Source organism: Monodelphis domestica, chromosome 4, assembly GCF_027887165.1.
Source record: "Monodelphis domestica isolate mMonDom1 chromosome 4, mMonDom1.pri, whole genome shotgun sequence".
Classification (NCBI taxonomy): domain Eukaryota; kingdom Metazoa; phylum Chordata; class Mammalia; order Didelphimorphia; family Didelphidae; genus Monodelphis; species Monodelphis domestica.
The window spans coordinates 208,158,156-208,184,698 of record NC_077230.1 but is presented as its reverse complement, the minus strand read 5'-3'; the positions used below and the strand labels follow the sequence as shown (position 1 = coordinate 208,184,698).

General features: G+C 36.3%; 1 protein-coding gene across 3 annotated transcripts in view; it reads left to right on the top strand.

Annotated features, from left to right (window-relative positions):
- The window catches only part of NEMP2 (nuclear envelope integral membrane protein 2), a 35,563-nt gene extending 14,867 nt beyond the window's left edge, over positions 1-20,696 (top strand). Inside the window, exons 2-9 of one of the 3 annotated variants that reach the window (XM_007494526.3) lie at positions 5,017-5,129; positions 6,047-6,278; positions 6,423-6,495; positions 7,978-8,071; positions 10,214-10,328; positions 11,959-12,184; positions 15,324-15,433; positions 18,028-20,696. In XM_007494526.3, the coding sequence (XP_007494588.2) occupies positions 5,017-5,129; positions 6,047-6,278; positions 6,423-6,495; positions 7,978-8,071; positions 10,214-10,328; positions 11,959-12,184; positions 15,324-15,433; positions 18,028-18,404 (1,340 nt within the window). In that variant the 3' untranslated portion in view covers positions 18,405-20,696. Of the gene's footprint in view, positions 1-5,016; positions 5,130-6,046; positions 6,279-6,422; positions 6,496-7,977; positions 8,072-10,213; positions 10,329-11,958; positions 12,185-15,323; positions 15,501-18,027 lie in introns of all 3 variants that reach the window. The other 2 variants (XM_007494528.3, XM_007494527.3) reach the window with 2 other exon arrangements.
- Positions 20,697-26,543: the final 5,847 nt, after the last annotated feature.

Here is a 26,543-nt window from a genome sequence, read left to right as displayed (position 1 = left end):
TCCTGCTCAACGTAATCCTAATCCCAGCTGTAAACTTCCCCAAATCTATTAAAATATTCTTAGTAATTATAAAAGGGGCAGCTAGGAGATGCAATGGACAGAGTGCTGGTCCTGAAGTCAGGAAGACTCTTCTTCCTGAGTTCAAATCTGGCCTCAGACACTTACTAGCTATGGGACCCCAGGTAAATCACTGAACCCTCTTTGTCTCAGTTTCTTAATCTATAAAATGAGCTGGAGAAGGAAAAGACAAACCACTCCAGTATCTTTGCCAAGAAAACCTCAAATGGAGTCATGAAGAGTCAGAAACAACTGAAAATGACTCAACAACAACAAGCAGTTGTAAAAATCTTTAATAGTTTACCAAACCCTGTTTTATCCAAAGAACAATTAAGTCCTTTTTTTTTTTCACAGAAATAACACAAAGTATTTTTCCAAATTAAATTTCACTTTCATCCAAGCTGCTTCCTTAAATAAACTTCTCTTTTTCTGGGCAAGAAGCAAGGCATTTCCAAAAATTCAAATTGTAAGCTTGCTTTGAAATGTAAACCAGACTAATTTCTCCTTCTTTGACCTGCAGCTATGTGATACTGAGTAGTTCTCATATATCTCTGTGGTAATGCTCCTAAGTTCATCTATACTCTTCTTATGCTAGTTAGAGCAGAAAATATAGAGATGGCATTTAATTCTTATCAGCAATTGATTAACAAAAGCAGAATTAATAATTTCTGCATCATATGATTTGAGTAGATCTAGCCCCAAATCTTGCCTAGCACTTCTGCATAATCTATTAAAAATGAGTAGGAGTCTCATTTTCTTCTTGACAAGTTGTTTGAAATCTATTCCAATTAGTATCCATCCCTGAATCAGGGAGTCTAATATAATTTACAGTAATATTTTCAATTGCAAAATGCACACCAATTTGAAACTTTCTTTCTAAATTGGTTTGTACTTAACTTTAATTTGCAAAAGTAATTCAGTGTTCTAATAAAACTTAATTTACTTTTTTGTTTTTATTTGAATCACAAACTTTTGACTTTTTGCGGGGAGGGGAACCAGAAAAGAGTTAATAAAGGCAAGTAGTTCCGAATGGCCACATCTATTTAAGTGTAAACTGCAACCTATTCTTTTCCCTTTACTTTGAAACTTAATTGATACTATTTAAAAAATAAAACAAAACTTCAGTAATGGCCCCCACTTCCCCAATTACATGTAAAAACAATTTTTGACATTTATTTTCTAACATTTTGACTTCCAATTTTTCTCTCTTCTCTATCTTCTCTTCCCCTTTCCCTCTTCCTCAGATGATAAGCAATTTCCTATGGTTTATACATATACTATCATAAAACATATTTCCATATTCATCATGTATTGGAAGGAGACATTTAAAAAAACCCTTGAAAAAAATTAAATGAACAATGGTATGGGTTTGATTTGCATTTAGATTCTGTCAGTTCTTTCTTTTGAGGTGAATAGCGTTTTTTATCATAAGTCCTTCAGAATTGTCTTGAATTGTTATATTGCTGAGAATACTTAAGTCACTCATAGTTGCTCATCAGATGATATTGTTGTGACTATATATATTGTTCTAAGCCTGTTCATTTCCCTCTTTATCAGTTTGTATAACTTTTTCCTGGCTCTGGAATCTTCCTGTTCATCATTTCTTATAGCACAATAGAATTCCATTTTAATCGTTTCCCATAATTTGTTCAGACATTCCCCAATTGATGGGTATCCCCTTAATTTCCAATTCTCCGCCACTACAAAAAAAAAGCTGCTATAAATATTTTTGTGCAAATAGGTCCTTTTTTTAAAAAAATAATTTTCTATGGGATACAGATCTATTAAATAGTGGGATTGTTGAGTCAAGAATATGAACAATTTTATGACCCCTTGGGAATAGTTGCAAATTGTTCTTCAAATGGCTAGATTGGTACACAACTTCACTAGTAGTGCTTTAGTGTCTCAATTATCCCAAACCCACATTCAATATTTATAATTTTCTTTTCAGTCATTGGCCAATCTTATAGGGGTGAGGTAGTCTTGGAGTTGTTTTAATTTGTATTTCTCTAATCCATAATGTTTGATGTAAGCATTTAGAAATATAAAATGTCCCCTAGTTACTGCTTTGGCTGCATCCATAAATTTTGATATGATGTCTCCTTGTCGTCATTCTCTTTAATGAAATTATTGATTTCTTCTATGATTTGTTCTTTGACCCACTCATTCTTTAATATAAAGTTTATTTAGTTTCTAGTTAGTTTTTAGTCTTTTTTTCTACAGCCTTTTGTTCAGTGTAAGTTTTATAGCATTATGGTCTGAAAAGGATGCATTTAATATTTCTGCTTTTCCACATTTGGTTGTAAGGTTTTAAAAATCTTATTATATGGTTGATTTTTGTGAAGGTGCCATGTACTGCTGAGAAAAAAAAAAGGATATATTCCTTTCTGTTTCCATTCAGTTTTCTCCAGAAGTCTTATCAAGTCCAACTTCTCTAAAATTCTATTCACCTCTTTAATTTCTTTCTTGTTTATTTTTTGGTTTGATTTATCTGATTCTTAGAGGGGAAAGTTAATGTTAGAGGGGAAAGTAAAATTACTAATAGGGTTTTATTATCTATTTCCATTTCCCCTTGCAACTATGTAATTGGAAATCTGTTACCCTAAAAACTGCATTTCCCAGGAGCCCACTGACTTCCTATCATTATGTGCTTCCTGTAGACAGGGGGATCTATTGGGTGGGGTTCCTGGTCTTGGTCTCTTTGCTTCCTGGGTTGTGACTGTGGTGGAGCATGGTTTTTGAACAGGTAGATTCGCCATGGGCGTGTGGTTTCATTTTGTTACTTTTTTATTCCTTTATTTCTAATGATCATTAATAAATCTCCTAAAACATAATATTTTAAATTATTGTATACTAATTTTAATTTTAACATAACTCAGGTAGTTTTTCCTTTAAGAATTTAGATGCTATGCCAGTTGGTGGATTTATGTTTAATATTTATATTATTTTATCACCTATGGTTCCTTTTATCAATATGTAATTTCTTTCCCTAGCTCCTTTAATTAGGTCAGTTTTCAATTTTGCTTTGTCTGAGATTGTAATTGCTATCCCTGGTTTTTTAAACTGTAACTGAAGCATAGTAGATTTTGCTCCAGCCTTTTTGTCTTTACTCTGTGTCTCCCTGCTTTAAATTATTTTTTTGTAGGTAGCATATGGGGGAATTCTGGCTTTTAATCCATTATGCTGTCCTCTTCTATTTTATGGAATCCTATTCACATTCAGAATTAGGCTAACTGTATGTTTTCCTCCATCTTATTTTTTTTTATTTTATTTTTTATTTTATTTATTATTTTATTCTTCTCATTCTCTCCTTTTAGGCTTTCTCTATTCACAGATGTTTTTGTTTCTGTTTATCCATCTTCCTTTAGTTCTCCTTCCTTTTGTCTGTCCCACCTCTTTTTTTATTCCCTCTGTAAGAATTAAAATTAGGACCCTGGTCCTAAGGATCTTTCCTCACACACCTCCCCTTCTTTCTTCCCTATTGGGTAAGAAAGATTTCTGAAGTCATTGGCTTTCATTTGTTTAATTATCATTTTTAGGGAGCCATTTTCTCCTTTGAGTATTTGTATTTCCTTTCTAAGAGATCTGTTTTCCTGTTTCAGGTCTGATTATTCCTGTTTTAGGAAACTATTGACTTCAGCGAGTTTTTGTTCTAAGTTTTTTTTTCCTATCATTTTCTTTTCAAACTTTTCTTATATGTTTTTTCTTATTTGTTTTTCTAGATTTTTTTTTTTTAGAGATCTTCTAGGGGCTTATTTTGGGTCTGGCATCCTTTCACATTTTCTTTTGAGATTTCATACATTTTCATTTTTGTATTGCTATCCTCTTCTGAGCTTGTATTTTGGTCATCTCTCTTGTTGAAGTATTTTTTTCTATCATCAGGTTTTCCTATTAGAAAAATGCTATGTTGTTATGACAGTGAATTGACTAATATGAATAATTGATAATATATTAGCATGAATAAATAATAATTGTAGACAAATGAATCTGGACAACCGCTAAGAACCAAAAAGATTTTTTTCCTGGCATCAATCATAACCACTATCTTTCAGCACAAAATAAGGAAAGCATGGTATGTTTAGAAAACATTGATGTGACTTAACAAAGAGTACAATAATTTGTGGTCAATCAACAAGTTTTTTTTGTTGTTGTTTTTTTTAAAGACCTAGTTAGTTGCTGAGTGTTCTAACACAATAAAATGAAACCATCTCTACTGGCAAGGACCTTACATTCAAGCGAAAAAAGACGATAAAGAAATATCCAAATGTAAACATAATAAATATAAATTAGTATATTAGTAAATTAATATAAATAATATAAAATAGTAAAATAAATATAAGGTAATTTGAGAGGGAGGGTATTAGCAGTTCAGGGATTTAGGAAAAGTTTTATATAGAAAATGATACTTAATTTGCATTTTGAAGGAAAAGAGAGATTCTCTGAGGGCATGATGAGAAGAGAGAACATTCCAGTTATGGAGGACAGACAGTGCAAAGACATTGATCCAGGTGATGGAGTGTCTTGGGCAAGAAGTGGGATGGAGAATTGAAGCTCAGGGGAGAGACTAGGACTGTATATATAAAAAAACTGGGACTCATCAGCATGGAAATGACCATGGGAACTAATGAGGTCACCAAAGAAGAGTGCAGAAAGGAAAGAACTGTGGGTCCAGGAAAGAGCCTTGGATAGCACCCACAATTTAGGGATCTGGCCTGATTCTTGAAGCAGTGAAGGAGACTGAGGAGGAATGGCAGATATTTAAGTTGAGAGAAGAACCAGGAGAGAACAGTGTCATGAGAACCCAGAGAGGAAAAAGTGATGAGAGGGAGATAAAGCCCATGGGTCAAAAGTTCTGTGAAACATTGCATTGCTCAAAGCCGTGAGAATGAAAAATGTTTCCTAAACATTGGAATTTAATTTTGTTTCAGTTATTATTTTATCTCTTTTTCTCTCTCCCAGCACCATGTAAAATTCTGAAGGAAATGGATATAATTAAGAGTTCCGAATCAGTATGTTACTGCTACAACCAACTTACCCAGATGGAATGGAAATGGATTTGGTCCACCATCCAGGTAAGCTGACCCTTAAATCCTAAACTCAGAGATGATATGCAAAAATAGAAAACAGGTTTTTGTGACAGGACCAATTTTTGGTGTTGAAGATATATTGCCAAATTAACAACAAATGAGTATTTTGCTGCTGACACTCTTTTCATCGTTGGATCTGTTTCACTCCCAGTGCTAAAGAACAGCAAGCAGAGAGCACAGCATATACTGGCAGCAGCAGAACTATCATGAGTTAATTCATAGGGAGCTGTCCATCGCCATCTGTTTGGCTCTATAGCTAATGAGTCAGAAAGGAAATGAGATCTGGTACTGGGCCTTTTTACATGGGAAGAACCTTAACTGTATATGTTTTCAACTGATTTGGAGGAAGAAAGAACTGATAATTTTTTCTTCACTTAAAAAAAATGAGCCACTCTGTTTTTTACACATGAATCCTTCTCTCTTATAGCCCTAACAATGTCTCCAATCTTTTGTTACTTGATATCTCAAATGTGCTGTATTGATTAGCTAAATTATTATTATATGTTAAAGAAACTGACAGTTCTCTCTCTCTGTCTGTCTCTGTCTCTCTCCTCTCTCTCTGTCTCTGTCTCTCTCCCTCTCTCTCTCTCTGTCTCTCTCTGTCTCTCTGTCTCTGTCTCTCCCTCTTTCTCTCTCTCTCTGTCTCTCGGTCTCTGTCTCTCTGTCTCTGTCTCTGTCTCTCCCTCCCCTCTCTCTTTTCTCTCCTCTCTCTCTCTCTTCTTCTCTCTCTCTCCCTCTCTCTCCCTCTGTCTGTCTGTCTGTCTGTCTGTCTGTCTCTCTTTCTCTCCCCTCTCTTTTTTCTCTCCCCTCTCTCCCTCTCTCTCTCTCTGCCTCTCTCTGTCTGTCTTTCTCTGTTTGTCTCTGTCTCTCTGTCTCTGTCTCTCTCTTCTTTTTTTTGATAGGTGAAAATTACCAGCTCAGACATGCTCAGCATTGTCTTTGTCATGGAAGAACATAATTGTCGGTATCCAGAAACTATCCTTTCTTTAATCAGATGTTTGAGTCATTCTATTTGGAAACCAAAGGAGTCTAATGATATAACCATTTATGTTAATCCATATGAGAAGCCTGTGTGTTTCTATGTGAAGTCTGCCCAAAAAACATTTTCCTATACAGTGAAGGTGAATCGACATAGTAAGTTGATTTTTTAAAATTATCTTAATATTGAGGATAATATTTAGTCCACCATTTTGTTATACTTAATTGTCTAGATTAAATACTTGTGAGTATTTTTTTAACTCATTTTGCTCTAAATCTTAATGTTTTCTTGTTTTTTAGTTGTGGATGCAAAACTCTTCCTTGTGTTTGTGACAGGGATAGTCCTGTTCTTTAATGCAAAGACCTTGAGTAGGCAAGTCAACTTTCTTTACTAATTTTGTAAATGGGTGTAACTTGAGCTTTTAAAAATGTCCATTGACTTTATTTTAACAGTTTGGTATTTTCCAGAATTCATGTAAATTCATTAGACATTTATTAAGTGTCAACCATATACAAGTCACTGTGCCAGGTACTAGACATTGATAGATGATGCCACATCTAGAGCCTCATATTGACTTTGGGGTAGAATCTCTGAACTTTAGAGAGCTATATTTCCTATTTTTGCTCATTTGAAAGTCTACTAATTCATTCAGTTCCAGAGAGATAAAATTATTTTCCCAAGATCCTAGAGAAATTAAGTGTCACAATGGTGACTAGAACTTGATTCTTTCTGAATCCACAACACGGTGCACCCCACACTTATTAGGGAAGTCAGTATTCCTTTGATAAAAGTGAAAAATGAAAATTTCTTCACCAACCCTATACCCTCACTATTTTTATCCTGCGTATCAGGAAATGAGCTGCTCTGCTTTTATATATAGTATAAATAATTGAAGCTCATTTTTTAAAAGACCAATTTTCAAAAATTTAACCATTTTGGGTGCAAGTCTTTGTCAAATAAATTGCTTATTTTTCTGTTTTTTTTTTAGTTTTTTCTAAAAAGGGCATATTGTACATAGATTGACATTTTCTTACTAACTAAGGGTCATCATAATGAACATCAGTTATTGTATGGTATATTTTCACAGTCTATTCATTCTTTTAGAGTTTTGGACCCTTCCAAAAATAGTTCTATGGTGCTATGCTTTTATATTTATTTTGTGTCCTTTTTGTAATTCTTCTTCTATCTTCTCCCTTCATCGTTGGGAATCTCTTCCTGTCAGTGTGTCCTTCTGACATCTATCTGATGCCCATTTCGTACAGAGTTCATAGGCCTTGGATCACTAGAGTTGAGGTAGACTCCATGCTAACAACTATTATTCTTTTCTGCTCACTAATGAAAGGTTGTTTTTGTTTTTGTTTTGTTTTTGCTTGGGATTTGGGGACATGTGATAAATGACTGAAATTTCCAGAAATCGGAGCTTTGAATAATTGGGTATAATTACATTAAGACCCCAGTCCTCAGCCACTTCTAGTGAGGATATTTTCCCTGCTAACATTTTAGTTCTTAGATGCTACCCTACTTAATATAATCATCAATTATGAACTTTATCTATCTCATACATAATTTTAAATATGTGCTATATTATCCATCAGAAATGAATTTGTATTTAACATATAAAATCACAGGGTGTATGTGCCAAAAACAAGCAAATAATAGTAAATGTCAGGCACCAGTCATATCATTCTTATTAAATAAAACCAGGCATATTTAGTGTGATCCACTGCTCAAGTGTATAGTTTTTCTTTTAAGATTTTCTTTTTTGGCTATTCGAATATGGCTCAAATGTCTGTGCTTTACATTTGAAAATAGTAGTTTTCAGGTAAATAGTATCTGACTGTTTGTCTCTTATAGGAGCACTGTTTTCTATTATTCTGCTGGAACCGTGCTGGGCATTCTTATGACCTTGGTCTTTTTCCTGCTGTTTATGAGAAGATACATCCCCAAGGTAGTTGTCCTATTTATAAAACACAACTAAAAATGGAAACTTTGATGTGCTGAGCATCAGGACCTGGAGGGGTGGGGGGGTGAGGGCAAAGGTTATTTAATTCATTTGATCCTATCTATTCCCAATTCCATACTGTGTTGCTTCACTCTAGAAGATGTCTTTAAAATATATAGATTTTCAACAGATATGGTAGAAAATCTCATTATTTTTAAGCCACTGAAATAAGTTCATAGTTTTGATATGCTTTTTAACCCTCTATCTTTCAAGCAATACTTTTCCTCCCCATTCAGGTAAAAATTAAATTACGTGCTAAAAATCTCTCCCTATTGAAAGGGTGTGGAAAGTAGCCTGGCATCCTTACTTTAAGGCTTTAAATTACAGTTTTTCGACACCACAGCACATTTTCCTTAGAACCAAATCACATTTTCATACCATCTTGGCATGTATCTGTTCAGTAATCAACATGTATTCATTATTGTAGGGCAAAAAAGGATTTGAAGTGAAAGAACCTGAGTTCAAATCCAGGCTCCTCCACGTACTACCTGTTTGGCACTGGATAGGTCAGCCCGCTTGTCTCAGTCTCATCATCCTCACCTGTAAAATGAGAGGTTGGACAAGATCGGGGATTATTGACCTTTCCTTTGTCACAGTTCCTTTTGTCAGTCCAATGAGATCTACAGACTCCTCAGGATAATATTTAATTGTATAAAATAAACTCTATAAGATTATAAAGGAAACCTGATTATATTAAAATATCTGTATTCAAATATTTAAAGGAAAAAAATAAACAAGTTTGCTGATCCCCAGATGAAATATCTACAGACTGGGAATTTTTTTTTTAAATTAAACCCTTACTTTCTGTCTTGAAATCAATAACATGTATTGGTTCCAGGCAGAAGAGTGGTAAGGGCTAGGCAGTGGGGGTCAGGTGACTTGCCCAGGGTCACATGGCTGGGAAGTGTCTGAGGCCAGATTTGAACCTAGTCCAGTCCCTGTCCTCAAGGAGCTCACATTCTAAGGGTGGAGACAACATGTAAATCTCTAGATTCATGTAGATTATTTGATAGTAATCTGAAAGAGGAAAAAGAAAAATAGCCACGGGAGAGACCGAGAAAGACCTCTTCCAGAAGATGGATTGGAAATAAGGGAAGCTACCGAGACAGAGATGAGGTGCAAAGTCATGAAAATGGAGCTTGTCATGGGATCAGCATTATAGGTTGATGATTCACTAACCCTAGCCGGTTTCTTCTATCAGAACCTGGAGAATAGATCTTTCTCAGGTGTAGAAAACTGTGGATAGTAAGATCAAACTCTTTTGAGTGTTTGTAGTTATCATAGAGGAGGCTTTGCAGGGATCTGGAGCTTGATACCATCAGCCCATTGATTAGGGAACCCCTCTTCCTTTTATTGTTTATTTTGTTGTTGTTGTTGTTGAAAATGTTATTTAATCAATTTAGACCATTATTCCTTGGTTACAAGAATCATATTCTATTCCTCCCTCCCCTCCCCCCCTTCCCGCAGCTGACATGAAATTCTACTGGTTATTACATTTCCTTGATCAGAATCTATTTCCATGTTCCCTCTTCCTTTTAGACTCCATATTGGGCGTCCTTCATGATGAATAGCTTTTGCAAATGTGCCTTTCTTTAATGCCCTATTTAATATTAATTTTTAGAGGAGCATCAACCAAAGTTATCCGTTATTACATTCTTTAAAGAATATTATATTATTTTTTTTAAACCCTTATCTTCTGTCTTGGAGTTAGTACTGTGTATTGGCTCCAGAAGAGTGGTAAGGGCTAGGCAATGGGGGTCAAGTGACTTGCCCAGGGTCACCCAGCTGGGAAGGGTCTGAGGCCAGACTTAAACCCAGGACCTCCCAGCTCTAGGCCTGGCTCTCAATCCACTGAGCTACCCAGCTGCCCCCGAGAATATTATATTATCTTTGGGGAAGAGAATCTTCAAGGTTTTGTTCTACCAAATAAAATACATTTTTTTTTTTTCATTAAACGGTGGGTAGAATGTGATCTTTAAATCCTCCAAACCTTTCTGTCTGTGGATAATAAGGTATAATGGAATAGTGGTTTTTCATTTAAGAAATAATAAATTGGAATATTCTTTATCTCTTTCCTTCCACACACAGTATAGCACCTTTGGGGCCCTCATGGTTGGTTGTTGGTTTGCTTCGTTTTACTTCGTATTCCAGTTAATGGAAGAATTTAAGTGGCTCTGGTATGAAAACAAAAGGTATATATTAGGTAGGTAAACGGAAAGAAAATCTAGACCATTCTATTGATGAGACTTAAAAGTATGCAGAGGGATTGTCCTGGTGACTGTTTTGAACATTAGAAAGAGGCACGTTTTTGAGAGCCTTTGATGTTTCAGGTGTCTTAAGTTCTCCTGGAGTGGTGGGGAAGGTACTCAGTCCATTAGCCCAGGGCCCCATCTGTCTGAAACTTGGGAAGTTGTGTCCAAGAGCTGCTCTGGCCCTGCAGGCAGGCTGGGGATGAGCCTCTCCCAGAACTTCATCTGGCCTTCAGATGTCACATATGTAGTCCATTAACAAGCCCATGCCTTTTCAAGTGGGTAGGACTTGCCAGATCTCCACTGGCATAAACATGGAGAATCTCAAGTTACTTTCATTCGCGTGGGAAAGTCTGTAAGAGTTCTTATATATATATATATATATATGTACATATATATATGAAAATACATGTTATATATGAAAAATATTTATATATGAAAATATATATTAAACATATATACATTAAAATACATGTATATGAAAAATATATTTATATATTAAAATATACACATATATACATGTATTTTGTATATATCTTCCATATTAAAACAAGGTTTTAAAAAATATTTGAGAACAATTAACTAAAAAAACCAAATGATCTAATATATTTTCCACCTGCTGTGTTAGAGTTGAGCTCCAACCTATATCCTTGTTGTAGTTCAAAATGCTTCTTTTCGTGTGACTTTCGGTGTCCTTTTTTCATGGACATAACATGAAATCATAGTTCAAGACTTAGGCGATCATCTGTTGGCATCTTGGTCTCATAATAAAAATTAAATAAAATTTTATCTCTTAAAAAATGGAAAGATGCCAAGATATCTGGCTTCCTGAGAAATGTCCCCAGTGATATACCTTGTTCAAAGTCTTCACTAAAGGAATTTGCTAAACACCTCATCATGTTGTATTGGTGGTCCCAAGCTGTCAGAGTTATTAGTTGGATTGTTGGATTCAGTTTTCAAACTTTTACATTCTTTAAGCACTTCACTTCTTACATGGAAAGACCAATATTTCAGAATACCTTGGAAAGACCAAGATTCATTAACAGATGCAGTAATTTTTTTTTGTCCATAAAAAAAAAACAGAAAATAAGAGGTAAATGAAAATTTTTATTGCAAAGTACAATTTCTTTGACTACTCACAACTCTGAAGAGCAGTTTCAGTATAGTAAATACTGACTATAGTAGTATATAGTAAAATATAGTAAATAAATAGTAAATAAAAGAAAATCTTGGGGATCTCAGAGGGTTGTCCTCCAGAACCTCCAGAGTCACAAGTTGTTTGGACTGAGAAATCAACACAGATGCCAGCTGGCTTGGAAAACTTCTCAGGAGTTTTATAATTTATAATTTTATAATTCAGCTGGGCATCTTCGAAGGGCCTGTTAGCCAGAGATGTACTTTCTGCCTTAGTGATGGGTTTCTTCTGACGCTGACAAAGGACAGTGAAAACACAGATTTCCGTGAATGTAGACAGTGTGGTCTCAAACCTGGGTTCCTCACACATGGTACCAGGGTCAGGTTTTCCCCACCAATTTCCAGGCTCCTGTCCAAGGACTAATGTTCTGCCCTCTCGTGCTTTCCCAGGCTACATTCTGATTGTGGGATCCTTGAGCTTTGCTGCTTGTTATAAGCATGGACCGCTGGTCCAAGAAAGGAGCATCAACCTCTTCAAGTGGATGCTGCAGCTCTTGTCCTTGGTCATAATTTACCTTGGGGTTACCACAGTCCAGGTTGCTTATGCCGTGATAGTACTCCTGATTTCTTCTCAGGGTCTCCATTACCCATTCAGAGCTTTCTGCTATGTGAGCAGGTTAGTATCTCTCCGGTGAATTTGAAATGATACAAGAATGGCTTAAAAATATACACGTAGAGGATATAGATGGTGGTTGTTCGGTCATTTTCAGTTACGTCTGACTCTTGGTGACCCCCCCGTTTGGGGTTTTCTTGACAGGGATATTAGAGTGGTTTGTCATTTCCTTCTCCAGCTCATTTTACAGATGAAGAAACTGAGGCAAACATAGTTAGGTGACTTGCCCATAGTCACACAGTGAGTTTGCCATTTCCTTCTCATTTTACAGATGAGGAAACTGAGGCAAACATAGTTAGGTGACTTGCCCATAGTCACACAGTGAGTTTGCCATTTCCTTCTCATTTTACAGATGAGGAAACTGAGGCAAACATAGTTAGGTGACTTGCCCATAGTCACACAGTGAGTTTGCCATTTCCTTCTCATTTTACAGATGAGGAAACTGAGGCAAACATAGTTAGGTGACTTGCCCATAGTCACACAGTGAGTTTGCCATTTCCTTCTCATTTTACAGATGAGGAAACTGAGGCAAACATAGTTAGGTGACTTGCCCATAGTCACACAGTGAGTTTGCCATTTCCTTCTCATTTTACAGATGAGGAAACTGAGACAAACAGGGTTACATGAATTGCCCAGGATCACACAGCTAGTAAGTGTCTGGAAGAGTCGTCTCCAGGTTCAGATTCTCTCCTCTGTGCCACCTAGCTACCATATAGGCTATATAAGCAAATATATTTTTGTGTGTGCATGTGTGTGTGTGTAGTGAAGAATATATTTGCCAGCATAATTTTCCTCCTTTCCCTTCCGTTTCCTTGGTATTTTTACTCTAAAACAGAAGGAAGAGAGGAGGAAGCTCAGGCATTTGGTTCCGTCCATCTCTCGCCTTTTTATTCAATGTATCACTCTCATTTACTAAGAATTGTATCTCATTCAGAATTGACTTAATGCAATGACAAGAGTTATTTGAAATTTTCTTTCTTTTCAGCCATTTCTTAATACTTAAAACAATTGACTATTTTAAGATCAACATGTCTCTTTCTGAAGGAGAAACTAGCCGAGGGGAATTCATTTTACATGTAATTGAACATTTAGTAGTTTCCTTCCCTTTGAATTTTAGATCTGACCTTTAATCACCTGCCTGTGATTAGAAGATACAAGGTTCTAGCGCCAACTCTGCCGTTCTGACTTGTGACCTTGGATAAAACGGCTGATTTCTCTGGGCCTCACTTTCCTCATCTATAAAGGGAAATAGGATTCAATATTCTCATTTTCTAAATTCTGATTCTAAAATTCAATGAGTCAAGCAAAGAAAGACAGGAGAAAGGGGCTGGTGCATCTCCTGCTATAGCTTCCATGCCCCACCGAAACAAATGATTGTCAATTATCTTTAGTCTAGGACAGCAGTTCTCAAAGTATGGTCCAGGATTCCTAGGAGGCTCCCTAAGATCATTTCGGGGAGGCCCAGGAGGTCAAAACTATTTTCATAATAATCCTAAAATGTCTTAACTTCTTTTAAATTTTTATTTTTAAATTTTTTTAGTTTTATCTTTATTTTATTTCAAAAAATGTGCATGTAAGTTACATGATCCCTAAATAAATAAATGAAAAATTTAAAGACAAAGTTACATGATTCCTAAATAAATACACAAAATAAATAAATAAAATATACATGATCCATAAATAAATAAAAAATAAAATAAGTTACATGATTCATATTGGTTCCCTCTCCCTTCGCAGAGTTGGCTTTAACTTGTTATTTTTAATATTTACCTTGTCTTGGTATCAGTTCCAAGATAGAACACTAAACAATTTTGGGGAGAGTTAAGTGATTTACCCACAGTCACACAGCTAAGACATGGCAGTTTTGAAACCAAGACCTCCCTCTCTAGACCTGCTTCTCTATCCATTGAACTACTTAGCTGCTATTTTTTAAAAAATAAATTATAATCATGTACTTCCAAAAAGAAGAAGGGGAAAAAATTAGTTTTTTTGTCAAGTCAAGGAAACAATGGGAATGTTAAAAAAAACAAAGCTCATTGACCAAGTGGTAATGTACTAAAACCATTTCATTTGTAGTCTTCAAAGAGGGTCTCCTTTGGGCAAACTAGATTATAGTCTCTTGGCATCTGGATGGAGAGGGCCTCCTCCCCTCTGCTGGCTAACTACCACTAGGTGGAGGCTATACCCCATAACATCCTCTGGCTTTTTTTAAAACATATATCACTTAAGAGACTTTTGGTGAAATATTTACTCCTACTCCCTATTTGTTTTCCAAATAAAGACTTCCTGAATATTCCATTTCCCTAGTGCCACTGGCCTGTTTCTTATTCCAGAGGTGAATCAAATCAGATGCAGTAAGGCCATTACTTTAAATTGATGATGACAAAAAATCCCAGGGAAAGGAATTTATTTATTTTTAGCATCTATGCTTAAAGGACAAAACCCTTAGGACCTCATTTGTTTACAGGGTTGTCTATACAGGGAGAAAGGGGGCAAAAGTATACTTGAGACCAAAACTCTGTACCTTGTCTGAAACCCTGAAAATCTTACAAAATAACAAAAAAAAGAGAACACTGTAGTTTGTGGGACACAAAGGTTCTTAACCATGAGTCTGTGAACTTAAATAAAGAAATTATTTTGACAATTGTATATCTAGGTTCCAGTTGTTGAGTCATTTCAGTCATATCCAACTCTTTGTAACCCTATTTGGGTTGTTGTTGTTGTTTTTTTTTTTTGGCAAAGACACTGGAATGGGTTGCCATTTCCTTCTCCAACTCATTTTACAGATGAGGAAACTGAGGCAAACAGAGTTAAGTGACTTGCCCAGGGTCGCACAGCTAGGCAGTGTCTGAGGCCAGATTTGAAGTCAGGAAGATGAGCCTTCCTGACTATAGACCCAGTGCTCTATCCGTGGCATCCCTTAGCTGCCTTTATTCTCATTTTACAAGTGAGGAACTCAGAGAGATGAGCTCATCACCTAATTTGATGCTAGGGTCAAGATTCAGAACGAGGTCTTTTCTGACTCCGATTCTAGCACTCATTATGCCAGAAATGCCATATGGATCATTAAAAATACTAGTAGAAGTTACATAAAATTTACATTTTCCATTTTAAATTTGTGGCTTATTTTTTGTCATTTTAGAAAAATCAAGGAATATTATAAATACAAAAGAAGGGCGATTAGGCACCTCACTGAAGAAGAATACAGGGAGCAAGCTGAAATCGAAACGGCCAAAGCGTTGGAAAGGTTGCGTGAGTTTTGCCACAGCACAGACTTCCCATCGTGGTTAACTGTATCCAGACTGCAGGCCCCTAAAAAGTAAAAGAAAACTCCCTCCTCTTTGAAAGCTTTCTTTGTTGCATAGGCATTCGACCCGGCTCAGACAGTCTCAGTTCCCCTCTAGCTCTTGTGCCGATGACTCTAACTGGGTTGGTTAGACTTTTGTGAACGTTATAGTTCCTTCCATTTCAAATACAAAAATCTAGATGAGATCAGCACACCTAGTATTTTGCTTTCCCTTCAAAAGAAAAGAGAGCAGATGAATTCTTTTTTTTATTCAAAGATATTTTATTGTCCCAATTACATGTGATAACAATTCTCAACACACATTTTCTGAAATGATAAGATCCAGATTGTCTCCCTTCCTTTTTTCCCTCCCCACTCCCAGAGATGGGAAGCAATTTGAGCTGGGTTATCCATGTATTACCACACAAAACATACTTCCATATTGGTCACTGTAATAAAGAAATCTCATGTAAGACTAAAATCCAAAATAAAACTAAATAAACTAATATGAAAAATAGCAAGTCTGCTTTGATCTGCATGAGCAGACGAATCTTAACTCAAATTCCTTGACTTACTCAATAGAATTGTCTCCAGCAGGTTAAATAGTATAATATGTGTTAATATTATAAAATATTGTGTTATAATATCTATTGATATTATAAATCATTATTCATTAATACCACAGAATATTGTAATGTGATATGTATTAGTATTATGTTTATGAATAATATACAATGTTTTATAATACTTTTTTTATAAAACATTTTTATGTATAATGTTTTATAAAACATTATACAACATTGTATTATGTTTATTAGTGTTATATTATAATTTTATTAATACCAATAATGTTATAGTATATTATAATGTTTATCAATATTGTAAACCATCGTATTTATCAATATCATAAAATAATATTAATATTACAATAATATTAATGTAATTTTATCATATAGAATATTATAAAACATTGCACAAAAATATTAGTGTTATTATAATGTTTATTAATGGTATTAAATATTATATAGTAATATTTATAATACCATAAAATATTACAATATAACATTTATTAGTGTTATATATCTGAATATTTATCAATATTATAAAACATTTATTAATATTATAAAACATGTTTATATTTATTACCATTATATTATTATATTTATTAATATAAAATAATTGTGTTGTAATATTATTACTATAAAATATAATATAATATTTATTAGTGTTACAGTGTATTATATTGATCAATATTGCATATCATATTTATTACTATTATATAACATTATATTATAGTTATTGCCATTATATTTTAATATTCATTAATATAAAATATTGTATTATAATATCAATATCATAAAATATTATAATACAACATTTATTAGTAGTGCAATGTATTATAATATTGACCAATATTATAAAACATTACGTTTCTCAATATTATAAAACATTACATTATATTTCTTTCCATTATATCATAATATTTATTAATATTATAAAATATGGTCTTATAATATTATCAATGCCATAAACTATTATAATACAATATTTATTAATATTGTAATATATCATAATATTGATCAATATTATAAAACATAATGTATATTAATATTATAGAATATTATATTGTGATGTTTAATTAATACAATTAAAATATTCTATATATTAATGTTATGAATATTGTGGTATAATATTCATTAATATTATAAAACATTGTGTTCCAATATTAATATTATAAACATTCTATTTTTCAATATTATAAAATATATTGTAATATTTGGTATCATAAACATTGTATTATAATATTAATATTATAAAATATGTTATGTTTATTAATATAAAATATTCTATTATAATATTTATCAATATTATAAAATACAATATTCTGAAATCATTATAAATAAGGTTATAAAAAATAACTTTTAGGTGGGGGGAACTGAAGTTGGTGGGATATATAGACTGCTACCTTCCTGAGATACTGTAAATTATCTCTGAATTCCCAAGGAGTCATCCCTTCCTCCCTTCCTACAATACATAACTTTCCTTTACTTCTTTGCTTCCTACTGAATGTCAACGCACAAATTAAAGAAACATATGGGATGGGCTGAGATTTCATTGGTATCAGGAGCCTTCCTAATAGAAAAAGACCTTCTTGGAGATTTCCCCGAGGTCACTGAAGACGTCACGTGCCCCGTTCACATAGCCAGTATGCGACAGAGGACAAGCTTGAACCTTTGTCGTCCTGACTGTAAAGCCATCTCTCTCTGCTGTGTGTTGTTAGTTTGAATTTTTCTTTGTAAAAAATAAGAAAAAGAAATAGAATGGACCACCTTGAACATCAGTGTTTTCTTAGGCTTCCCAGAATCCATTTTTCCAGCAATCATATAAGCATCTCCAGTTTTTTACTCCCACTCTTTAAATGCTCTTTAAATGCCATTCTAGACTGATGTAAAGACAAGTTTGATGAGAGAGTCGTCAGAATATCTAGGAAAATTCATTGTCTACTGAGTAAAACTTCGTCTTATTGATTACCTTGTTTATCACCTTTTTTTTTTGCTAGGTTTGCAGATTTTGTTTTGGGAGCGAGTCACCTGTCACCGGAAGAAGTCAGAGCCCACGAAGAGCAATATGGCCTCGGAGGCTGGTTCTTGGAAGAGCAGCTCTTCAACCCTATTGGCCCTCAGGTGGACAATCCACAAGATGATTCCCCTCAGGAAGTGGCAGTCGTTGAAATGCAGGGTGGCTCTCCAAGGGAGGAGGAAGTACTGTAGGGAAAACAAGACTGCCACAGTTTTCCCGGGAATGCAGATGGATCCCAGGAGAAAGGGAAATGAAACAATAAATATCTTTTGTGCCTCCGAGTCATCCTTGCTGGGGAAGTTCAGCTGTTCCTCCTACATCGGTGGCAGCCAGGATGCTTTGAAGGATTCCTTCTGAGTTTCCTAGAATGGAATGGAAAGTCTTCCCCAGGAACAAAGGGAGGCTTTCTCTCTGTCCCTCGGGAGGCCAGCCAGCGCAAAGAGGCGCCTTTTCAGTCTTGCTTAAGTCTTCCTCCTGGTCCTCGCCTTAAGGGAGGCTGACTTCTTCTAACAGCGCCTCTCGGCTCCCGACTAGAGGAAGAGACCCTCGACAATGTGACAGAGAAGCCATAGACGCCAGACCTTATTTATTTGTTTGTTTGTTTGTTTTCGCTGTGTTGGATAAAGATGGATAACTTTGAAAAGGGGAAACCCATTTTTTAAAGACTTTGATACTATTTTAATGGAATGTATTAGGACATCAGTGTTATTTTTCATATTTTACTTGAATGGCCCTGAAGCGTGTTTCCCTTATAATATTTAGATTATTTGTTGTGGTTGTGGTTTTTTTGTTGTGTTTCGTCTCATTTTGAGCAAGTGTGGTGGAGTGGATCGCGAGCGACAGCCAGGGAAACCAGGGAGATCCAGGGTCAGGCCCCATTTTTGAGCCATGTGACCGGCGTGTAATCCTGGACAAGGGACGTCATCTCTCCGAGCTCCTGGCAGCTTTCTGAGACAAGAAGGTGTCGGGCTTCCGTGCTAGAAAAACTTCTCCATTTGGGAGTTCCCTAGACCAGGGAAATGGCGGGTCCTTACCCTGTCCTGTTTCTGTAGCCACACCTCGAGGATCCGGGGAGGGGCGGGGGGGGGGGAGGGGGGAAGTTATGACATTAAACCAGAGAGGAAGGGAAATAGATGACAATATTTTTATAGTAAAGGGGTAGAAACCTGGAACTGAGATCGTTGCCCACAGCCCAATGGCCCTCTAGCACTCATATGTAGTAGCATCCTGGAATTTGTCCTAGACTTTTTCTGTTCGAGAATTCACAAACACTTTCTTAAGCCTTTTTAAAAAAAAACCCTTATCTTTCATCTTAAAATCAATACTATGCATTGGTTCCAAGGCAGAAGAGCGGTAAGGGCTAGGCACTGGGGGTCAAGCGACTGGCCCAAGGTCACAAGGCTAGGAAATGTCTGAGGCCAAATTTGAACCCAGAACCTCCCATCTCTAGGCCTGGCTCTCAGTCCACTGACCCAGCCAGCTGCTCCCTGTATGATCTATTTCAATGACTTCTGTCAGTGTGCCTGGGCATAGAATTGTTCAAGTCATCATTTTAGTTTTAGACCCAAGATGAGACCAGATGATTTTACAAATCTATTTTCTGGAAGGCTCTAGATGGCTCAGTGGATAGAGAGCTGGGCCTGGAAATCTGCTCTCAGACACTTCCTAGCTATGTGACCCTGGGCCAGTTCCTTAACCCCCATTCCCTGCCCCTACCTCTTCAGTCTCAGAAGTACTCCTTAGTATCCATTCCAAAATGGAAGGTAAGGGTAAGGGTTTTACGTGTGTGTGTGTGTGTGTATGATTTATATAAATATATAACATGTATATATAATCTATATTATATATAATAGATAATTATATATAACATATCTATATTATATATAAATATATAACAATTTATATAATATATACATACGTTACATAAAATTTCTATATAAATTTATATAATGCATTATATAAATTTATATATGTAACAACAAAATTTCTGCATAAACATAACATGTATATATTATGTGTACAGATAAACATATAACACATAATGTATGCAGATCTTATATAAAATTTATGTGTGTGTTATATGATTACCTATTATATAATATGCATATAATGATAAGTTTATGTGTGATATACAAATTTTATATATATATAAAACCTGTATATGGAATGTATATTACATATATTTTTATGTATATATTTTTTCCTCCCCTGGTAGTTGTTTATAAGTATCTCCTTTGCCTCAGGCAATCTTGGGCAAACATGGTGGGAGTACATGGTGTGGTTCAGAATATTTGGGGTAATGTGACTAGTCTAATTGAACTGTATTTTGGTAATTGATAATATTTGGAGTAGAACACATAGGGGCCCTCCTCACCTCACCTTCCCTCAGTCCAAACCAGCATCATAATATCACTTGAGACCTTGGGAAAGGGGAGGCGCATGGAGAAATGGGCACGAGGGTAGAGAGAAAGCCCTTTGGTTTGTGTGGGGTTTAGTTTCATGGATATCATTATGCCAGGGTTTACACTTTTGAGCCTTTGAAATTAAAGAAATAAACATTTTTAAGAGAACTTTTTTTATTGTTACCTTAAACAAATTTATTTTGATTACTGTGAAAAGTTGCATAATTAAAATTTGTGCGATTTTGTACATGCCTTTGTGTATTATGTTTCCTTGGGGTGGAGGTTGGGGGGCATTATTTTCATTTTCCCAATGGGACTCAAACAAGTTAACCCTCCCACCCCAGAAAAAAGCCCTGGGTAATAATCTCACTAAGTAAGGGACCTTTCTGATATTATTCGCGGGCTTAAATGGCCTCCTGAAATAAAGAGCTCCACCTCCACCCTTGGTGGGGAGTTGCAGGGCTTGATCCCATTTCTCACCCCACCACGGAGGTGTGCAATTATTCAGAATTGAGCCTTTCCCATGTGGCTTTGCTTACACGAGGTTCCTCACAAAGGCTTTCTGTGCTGAATGAGTTGGACTGTTGAACACAAAATGTGTAGGTAGGCTTTTGCGGAGGTGGCAGGGCTTAAACAATTGTGGCTTTCAAACATTATTTTTAAAATTCTTAAAATCTTTTTTTATGTGTCACTAAAAATGTTTTGTGAAACAATTTGCCTGGGTTTGCCAGTGGGACTTGGGACTAGCCCTCCAGAGGTCCATTCCTTTGACATTCAGGCAGAGTCTTTATTTGGCCTTTTGTGTCATGGACCTCCATCTCATCGTGTGTTTTTTTACACCCTCCACTTCTCTCTTAGTAGGCATTCTAAGACAGAAGTGTGGCAAGAGCTAAGGCCATTAGGGTTAAGTGACTTGTCCAGCTAAAAAGTGTCTGAGGCCAAATTGGAACTTGGTCTTCCCAACTCCAGGCATGATGCACTATCCGTTATGTTACTTAGCTGCCCCATAATAATATTTTTCAAGAAATAAAAGCAAACAACATAAGATTACATAAAAAGGCAATTAAATTGAAAGTTATAAAACTTTTTTTTAATTTGCAAGCCTTAGATTTCGGATGTCCTAGATATTTGATGCCTTCATAGTTTTTAGACACTGGGGAGCAAATGATGAAAATAGATGCTATCAGAAATTATGAACTGGATGATTTTTTTAAGAACTGGAAAGACCTCCATGAACTGATAAAGAGTGAAATAAGCAGAACCAGAAGAACACTATACATAGTAACTGAAATTGTGGGAGGATCAAATGTAACTGACTTTGCTACTAGCAGCAATGTGATGCACCAGGACAATCCAGAGTAATTTATGAGGCAGAATGCTGTCCACATCCAGAGAAAGAACCGTGGGAGTAGAAACACAGAAGAAAAACATACGATTGAATATTTGTTTATATAGGTATGGGATTTGGATTGTTTATATAGGTGTGGTCTTCTAAGATTACTCTTACAAAAATGAACAATATGGAAACAGGTTTTGAGTGATAATGCATATATGTATAACCTAGTTGGAAGTGTTTGTCAGCCCCAGGAAGGGGAGGGGGACAACATGAATCACACTCTAAAAATCATACATTATGCAAAAAGCTAACAAAAAAGAAAATGGAATATACCTGGGGCTGTGGAGAATTTGTCACTGAGAAGGAAAATAAGAGAAAGATGCAAGAATGAGGCAGTGCAAAATGGAAGAAAGGGTGGTAGCTCTGGAATCAGGAGATGGGTTCAAATCCTACCTCAGACGCTCCCTTGGTGACCTACATACACAGCAATTTAATTAACAACTCTGAACCTCAGTTTTTCTTCTCTGTAAAGTGTTGGACCAGCTGGGCTATTGAACAGGTTGTGCTGATAAAGGTTTTTGTTTGTTTTTTAAACCCATATCTTCTGTCTTTGAATTTATACTGTGCAAAAGAGTGATAAGGACTAGATGCTAGGGGGTTAAGTGACTTGCCTAGGGTCACATAGCTAGGAAGTGTCTAGGGCCAGATTTGAACCCAGGAGTTCCTATGTCTAATCTTGGCTCTCTATCCACTGAACCATCTAAGCTGTCCCACTAGTAAAAGTTTAACAATTTGCTGTCTGGCAAAAACAAAACAAAACAAAACCACATACATGACCAAGTTGAGTTTGTGTTCTTAACTGACTCCATCTTTTTAATTGTAGACAATTCACAAACAAATCCAACTCTAATTTTTCTAACATTCACCAGTTTCTGAGGTTGTAAATGCTCACACTAAAAATTTAACATTCTGCTTGTGGAAGCTAGTTACAAGATGGTTCCAGCAAGCTACTTCTTCAGTCTAGATCTCTGAACCTACAGTACTAGAACCCTTGACACAATCATTCAATAAACATCTATTAATTGCCTACTGGAGATAGCTAGTGACTCCATGGACAGAGAGCTGGGGTTAGAGTTGGAAAGCCCTGAGTTCAAATCTAGATTCATATTCATTAACTGTGTGACTCTGGGCAAGTCATTTGTTCTCTACCTTAATCCACTGAAGAAGGAGAGGGCAAACCACTCTAGTATCTTTGTCAGGAAATCCCCATGGCCAACATGGTTAGCAGCCATGAAATGTGCCATGCAAACTCTGTATCCAAGTGGCTCCCACATTCATGGTGGACATGAGCAGCAGGAGATTACCAGCTTTGGTCCAGTAGGTGACACTATTGGGCTTGAATTCATGGAGAGGTGGACACAAATGAGCAACAAAGAGTACCTATTATGTGCCAGCCACTGTGCTAAGCGCTGGGGATATTAAGTCACCAAAAAAATCACTTGTTTATAAGGCTATAGGATTTGGGGTTTGGGCTTGAAAAGATTACTGTATTACAAAAATGAATAATATAGAAATGGATTCACGTGATAATATATTTATGTATAACCCCGTGAAATGGCTTGTCACCTCCAGGAGGGGGAAGAGAAAAAGGGAGGAAGAGAAAGTGAAGCACATAACCTTGGAAAAAAATAAATTAAATTTTAAAAAAAATCTCATTTGATCCCCACAACAACCCTGTGAGGCAGGTGCTGTTTCTGTCTCCATTTTGCAGTTAAGGAAACTGAGGTAGGCAGGGTCACACAGCTTGTGTCTAAAATTGAAGTAGACTTTCTGGCTTTCCCAACTCCAAGTCCAGTACTCTAGTCACTGCACACCACCCAGTTCTCTCTACCAAAATAAAATGCATTTAAAAAAAAAGAAATCAAATGATTGTAAAATTGATTCCAAGTGTTTTAGTAAAACTTGGAGGTAAAAGTCCCTATTGTTTGCCTGATTCATTTCTTTGCTTTCACCATTTAGTGACTATAGAACACTTTGGGCTATAATATTGGAGTTCCTTTTGTTTTCTTTTCTCTTCCTTTCTTCTCCCTTATCTTCTTAGGGTCAGTTCTAAGACAGAAGAGAGTCAAGGGCTTGGGAAATGGGGATTAAGTGACTTTCCCAGGGTCACTCACAGCTAGGAAGTGTCTGAGGCCAGACTTGAACCCAGGCACCCCTGACTGCAGGGTGCTCTACTTCTGGGCTACCTTGCTGCCTCTGGAGTTGCTTGTTTTTAGCATGTCTTGAAGTTTAATCTAGGTGGCATAGTCGGTCAGAGCACTGGACTTGGAGCCAGGAAGACCAGATCTCAGATTCAAATACTACCTTGGATACCCACCCTGAGTAAGTCCCTTCACTTCTCAGTCTCAATTTCTTCATCTGTAAAATGGGAATAATAATTGCACCTACCTCTTAGGGTCGTGAAGATGAAGAATGAAATAACATGTACAGTGATTAGCAGTCCTTAAAGCTCTATATAAATGCTAGTTATTATGATGATTTCCTCTCAGGATAGGAGAAAAATCTAAGAACACATTCATGGATTGATTGCCAGGTCCTGAGATACCAGGGGAAAATGGCACAGTACTATGTGGCATATTATATGCCAATCTGTCACTTGACTCCTGGGTCCCACCTATCAATTGTAAATCCACTGTTGACTTATTCATCTCTTAGTTCCTCCTCAACACATTTATTTATTTAAAACCCTTATTTTCTGTCTTAGTAACAATTTTAATACAGAAGGGCCCTGGGGTAGGCAAATAGGGTTAAGTGACTTGCTCAGGGTCACACAGCTAGAAAGTGTCTGAGGCCAGATTTGAACCCAGGTCTTCCCAACGCCAGGCCTGGCACTCGATCTACTGAGCTACTAGGTACCCCAACATATTTATTTTCATAAAAATGATACCCTGTCTGCTTTAGAATAATTAAGGATTGCAAATAGCAAAGGCTTTGTAAAAATGGAGTACAATTTGTCCTTGCCAAAGCAAACATTTTGATGTTGTTTAATCGTGTCTGACTCTTTGTGTCTCCATTTTGGGGTTTTCTTGGCAGAGATACTGGAGCCATTTTCTTCTTCAGCTCTTTTTACAGGTGAAGAAATGGAGGCAAACAGGATTAAGTGACTATCCCAGGCTCATCCAGTAATAAGTTTCTGAGGCTGGATTTGAACACATGAAACCTTCCTGATTCCATCCACTGTGCCACCTCACTGACGTTGAAAACAAGGAAAAAGAAAAAAAAAGTGAATAGAATTAAATTAAAGAAGCAGATTCCCCTTCCACTCCCAATCAGTCTATCTTCTTTCCTTTCTCTCTGCACCCCCTTCCCCATAACTCTGAGCTGATAGTGGGGGATTTGGCTTTCTTCCAGGGCATCTTCATCTCTGTAGAGATAGACCTGGGGAGCCTAGAACAATGATCCTTGGCAACAGTCATTCCCCCATCCCAAAGGTGATCAAGAAATCCTGAAGACTAATAGCTTTTAGTCACTTGAAAACCATCTCAACTTGCCTCTTAGAGAAGAGCTAAGAGGCACTTTTCACAAATATCAGGGACTCTGAGGAAAAAGTAGAATGTCTAGGACTTACCAGGTTCTCTAGCTTCCCAAAGATGATACAATCCATTGCCGTGCCATTGTAGGTGATTCTGTCGATGTTCCCCTGAAACCTGCGATGGGCATGTCCAGACCAGGGGAGGTCCCCAGAGATGTCAACCAACCCAGAGACAAAAGCATGCCAATGCAATCCATGCTACTCCGTCTGCTTCTGGGGCAAACTGCTTCTCCTGTGAATTCTTCATCATTTATCAGGTTTATTGGTCATCTAGGACTATCCTACTATAGATCGATTCAAGAAGACAGTTGTTGGGGACAGCTAAGTGGCTTGGTGGATTGGGAGCCAGACTTGGAATAAGGAAGACCTTGGTTTAAATCTGGCCTCAAATACTTCCCATGTGACCCTAAATAAGTCACTTAACCTCCCATTACCTAGCCCTAACTGCTCTCCTGTCTTGGAACTAATACATAGTATTGATGCTAAGAAGGAAGGTAAGTTTAAGAAAAAAAATTTTTTTAATGAAGAAATTAACTCTTCTGTTTACTGATCAGCTTTATTTATTATTTATCATTATTTATTGGATCAATCCACACGAGGTCATTAACTTGAAGTAATTCTCCAGTATTATGTGAATTGGTATGAAATAAGTCACTAAGACAGTGATTTTGAAGCCTTGATTTTGTGATTTATTTATGAATGTCCCCAGTGATTTAAAGCACTCAGTCACAAAATTCGTTCGAAATGGGGCACCTAGGTAGCACTGTGGAGAAAGCGCCCAGTCTGAAGTCAAGAGGACCTGGGTTCAAATTTGTCTTCAGACTTCCTAGCTAAGCAACCATGTACAAGTCACTTTACCCCAATTGCTTAGTCCCTATTACTGCGATTCTGACTTGGAATTGAGCAATTCAAAGACAGAAAACAAGAGTTTAAATTTTTTTCATTTGCATTCACTTGAATATAAAAGTATGATGCCAAGGGATGAGGGGAATGGGAGGGAAAACATGGTGTCATAAAATGAAATAAAAAGCTTAGGTATTAACTCAATGCTGAGTAATTACTGGCATCCACAACCTCATTACAAAGTGCATTTGGAGTGAGTCTGTGTGTCTAGTCAATGGAGATCTTTCTGTGTATTTGGCCACATCTTAACCACTTACCAAGTA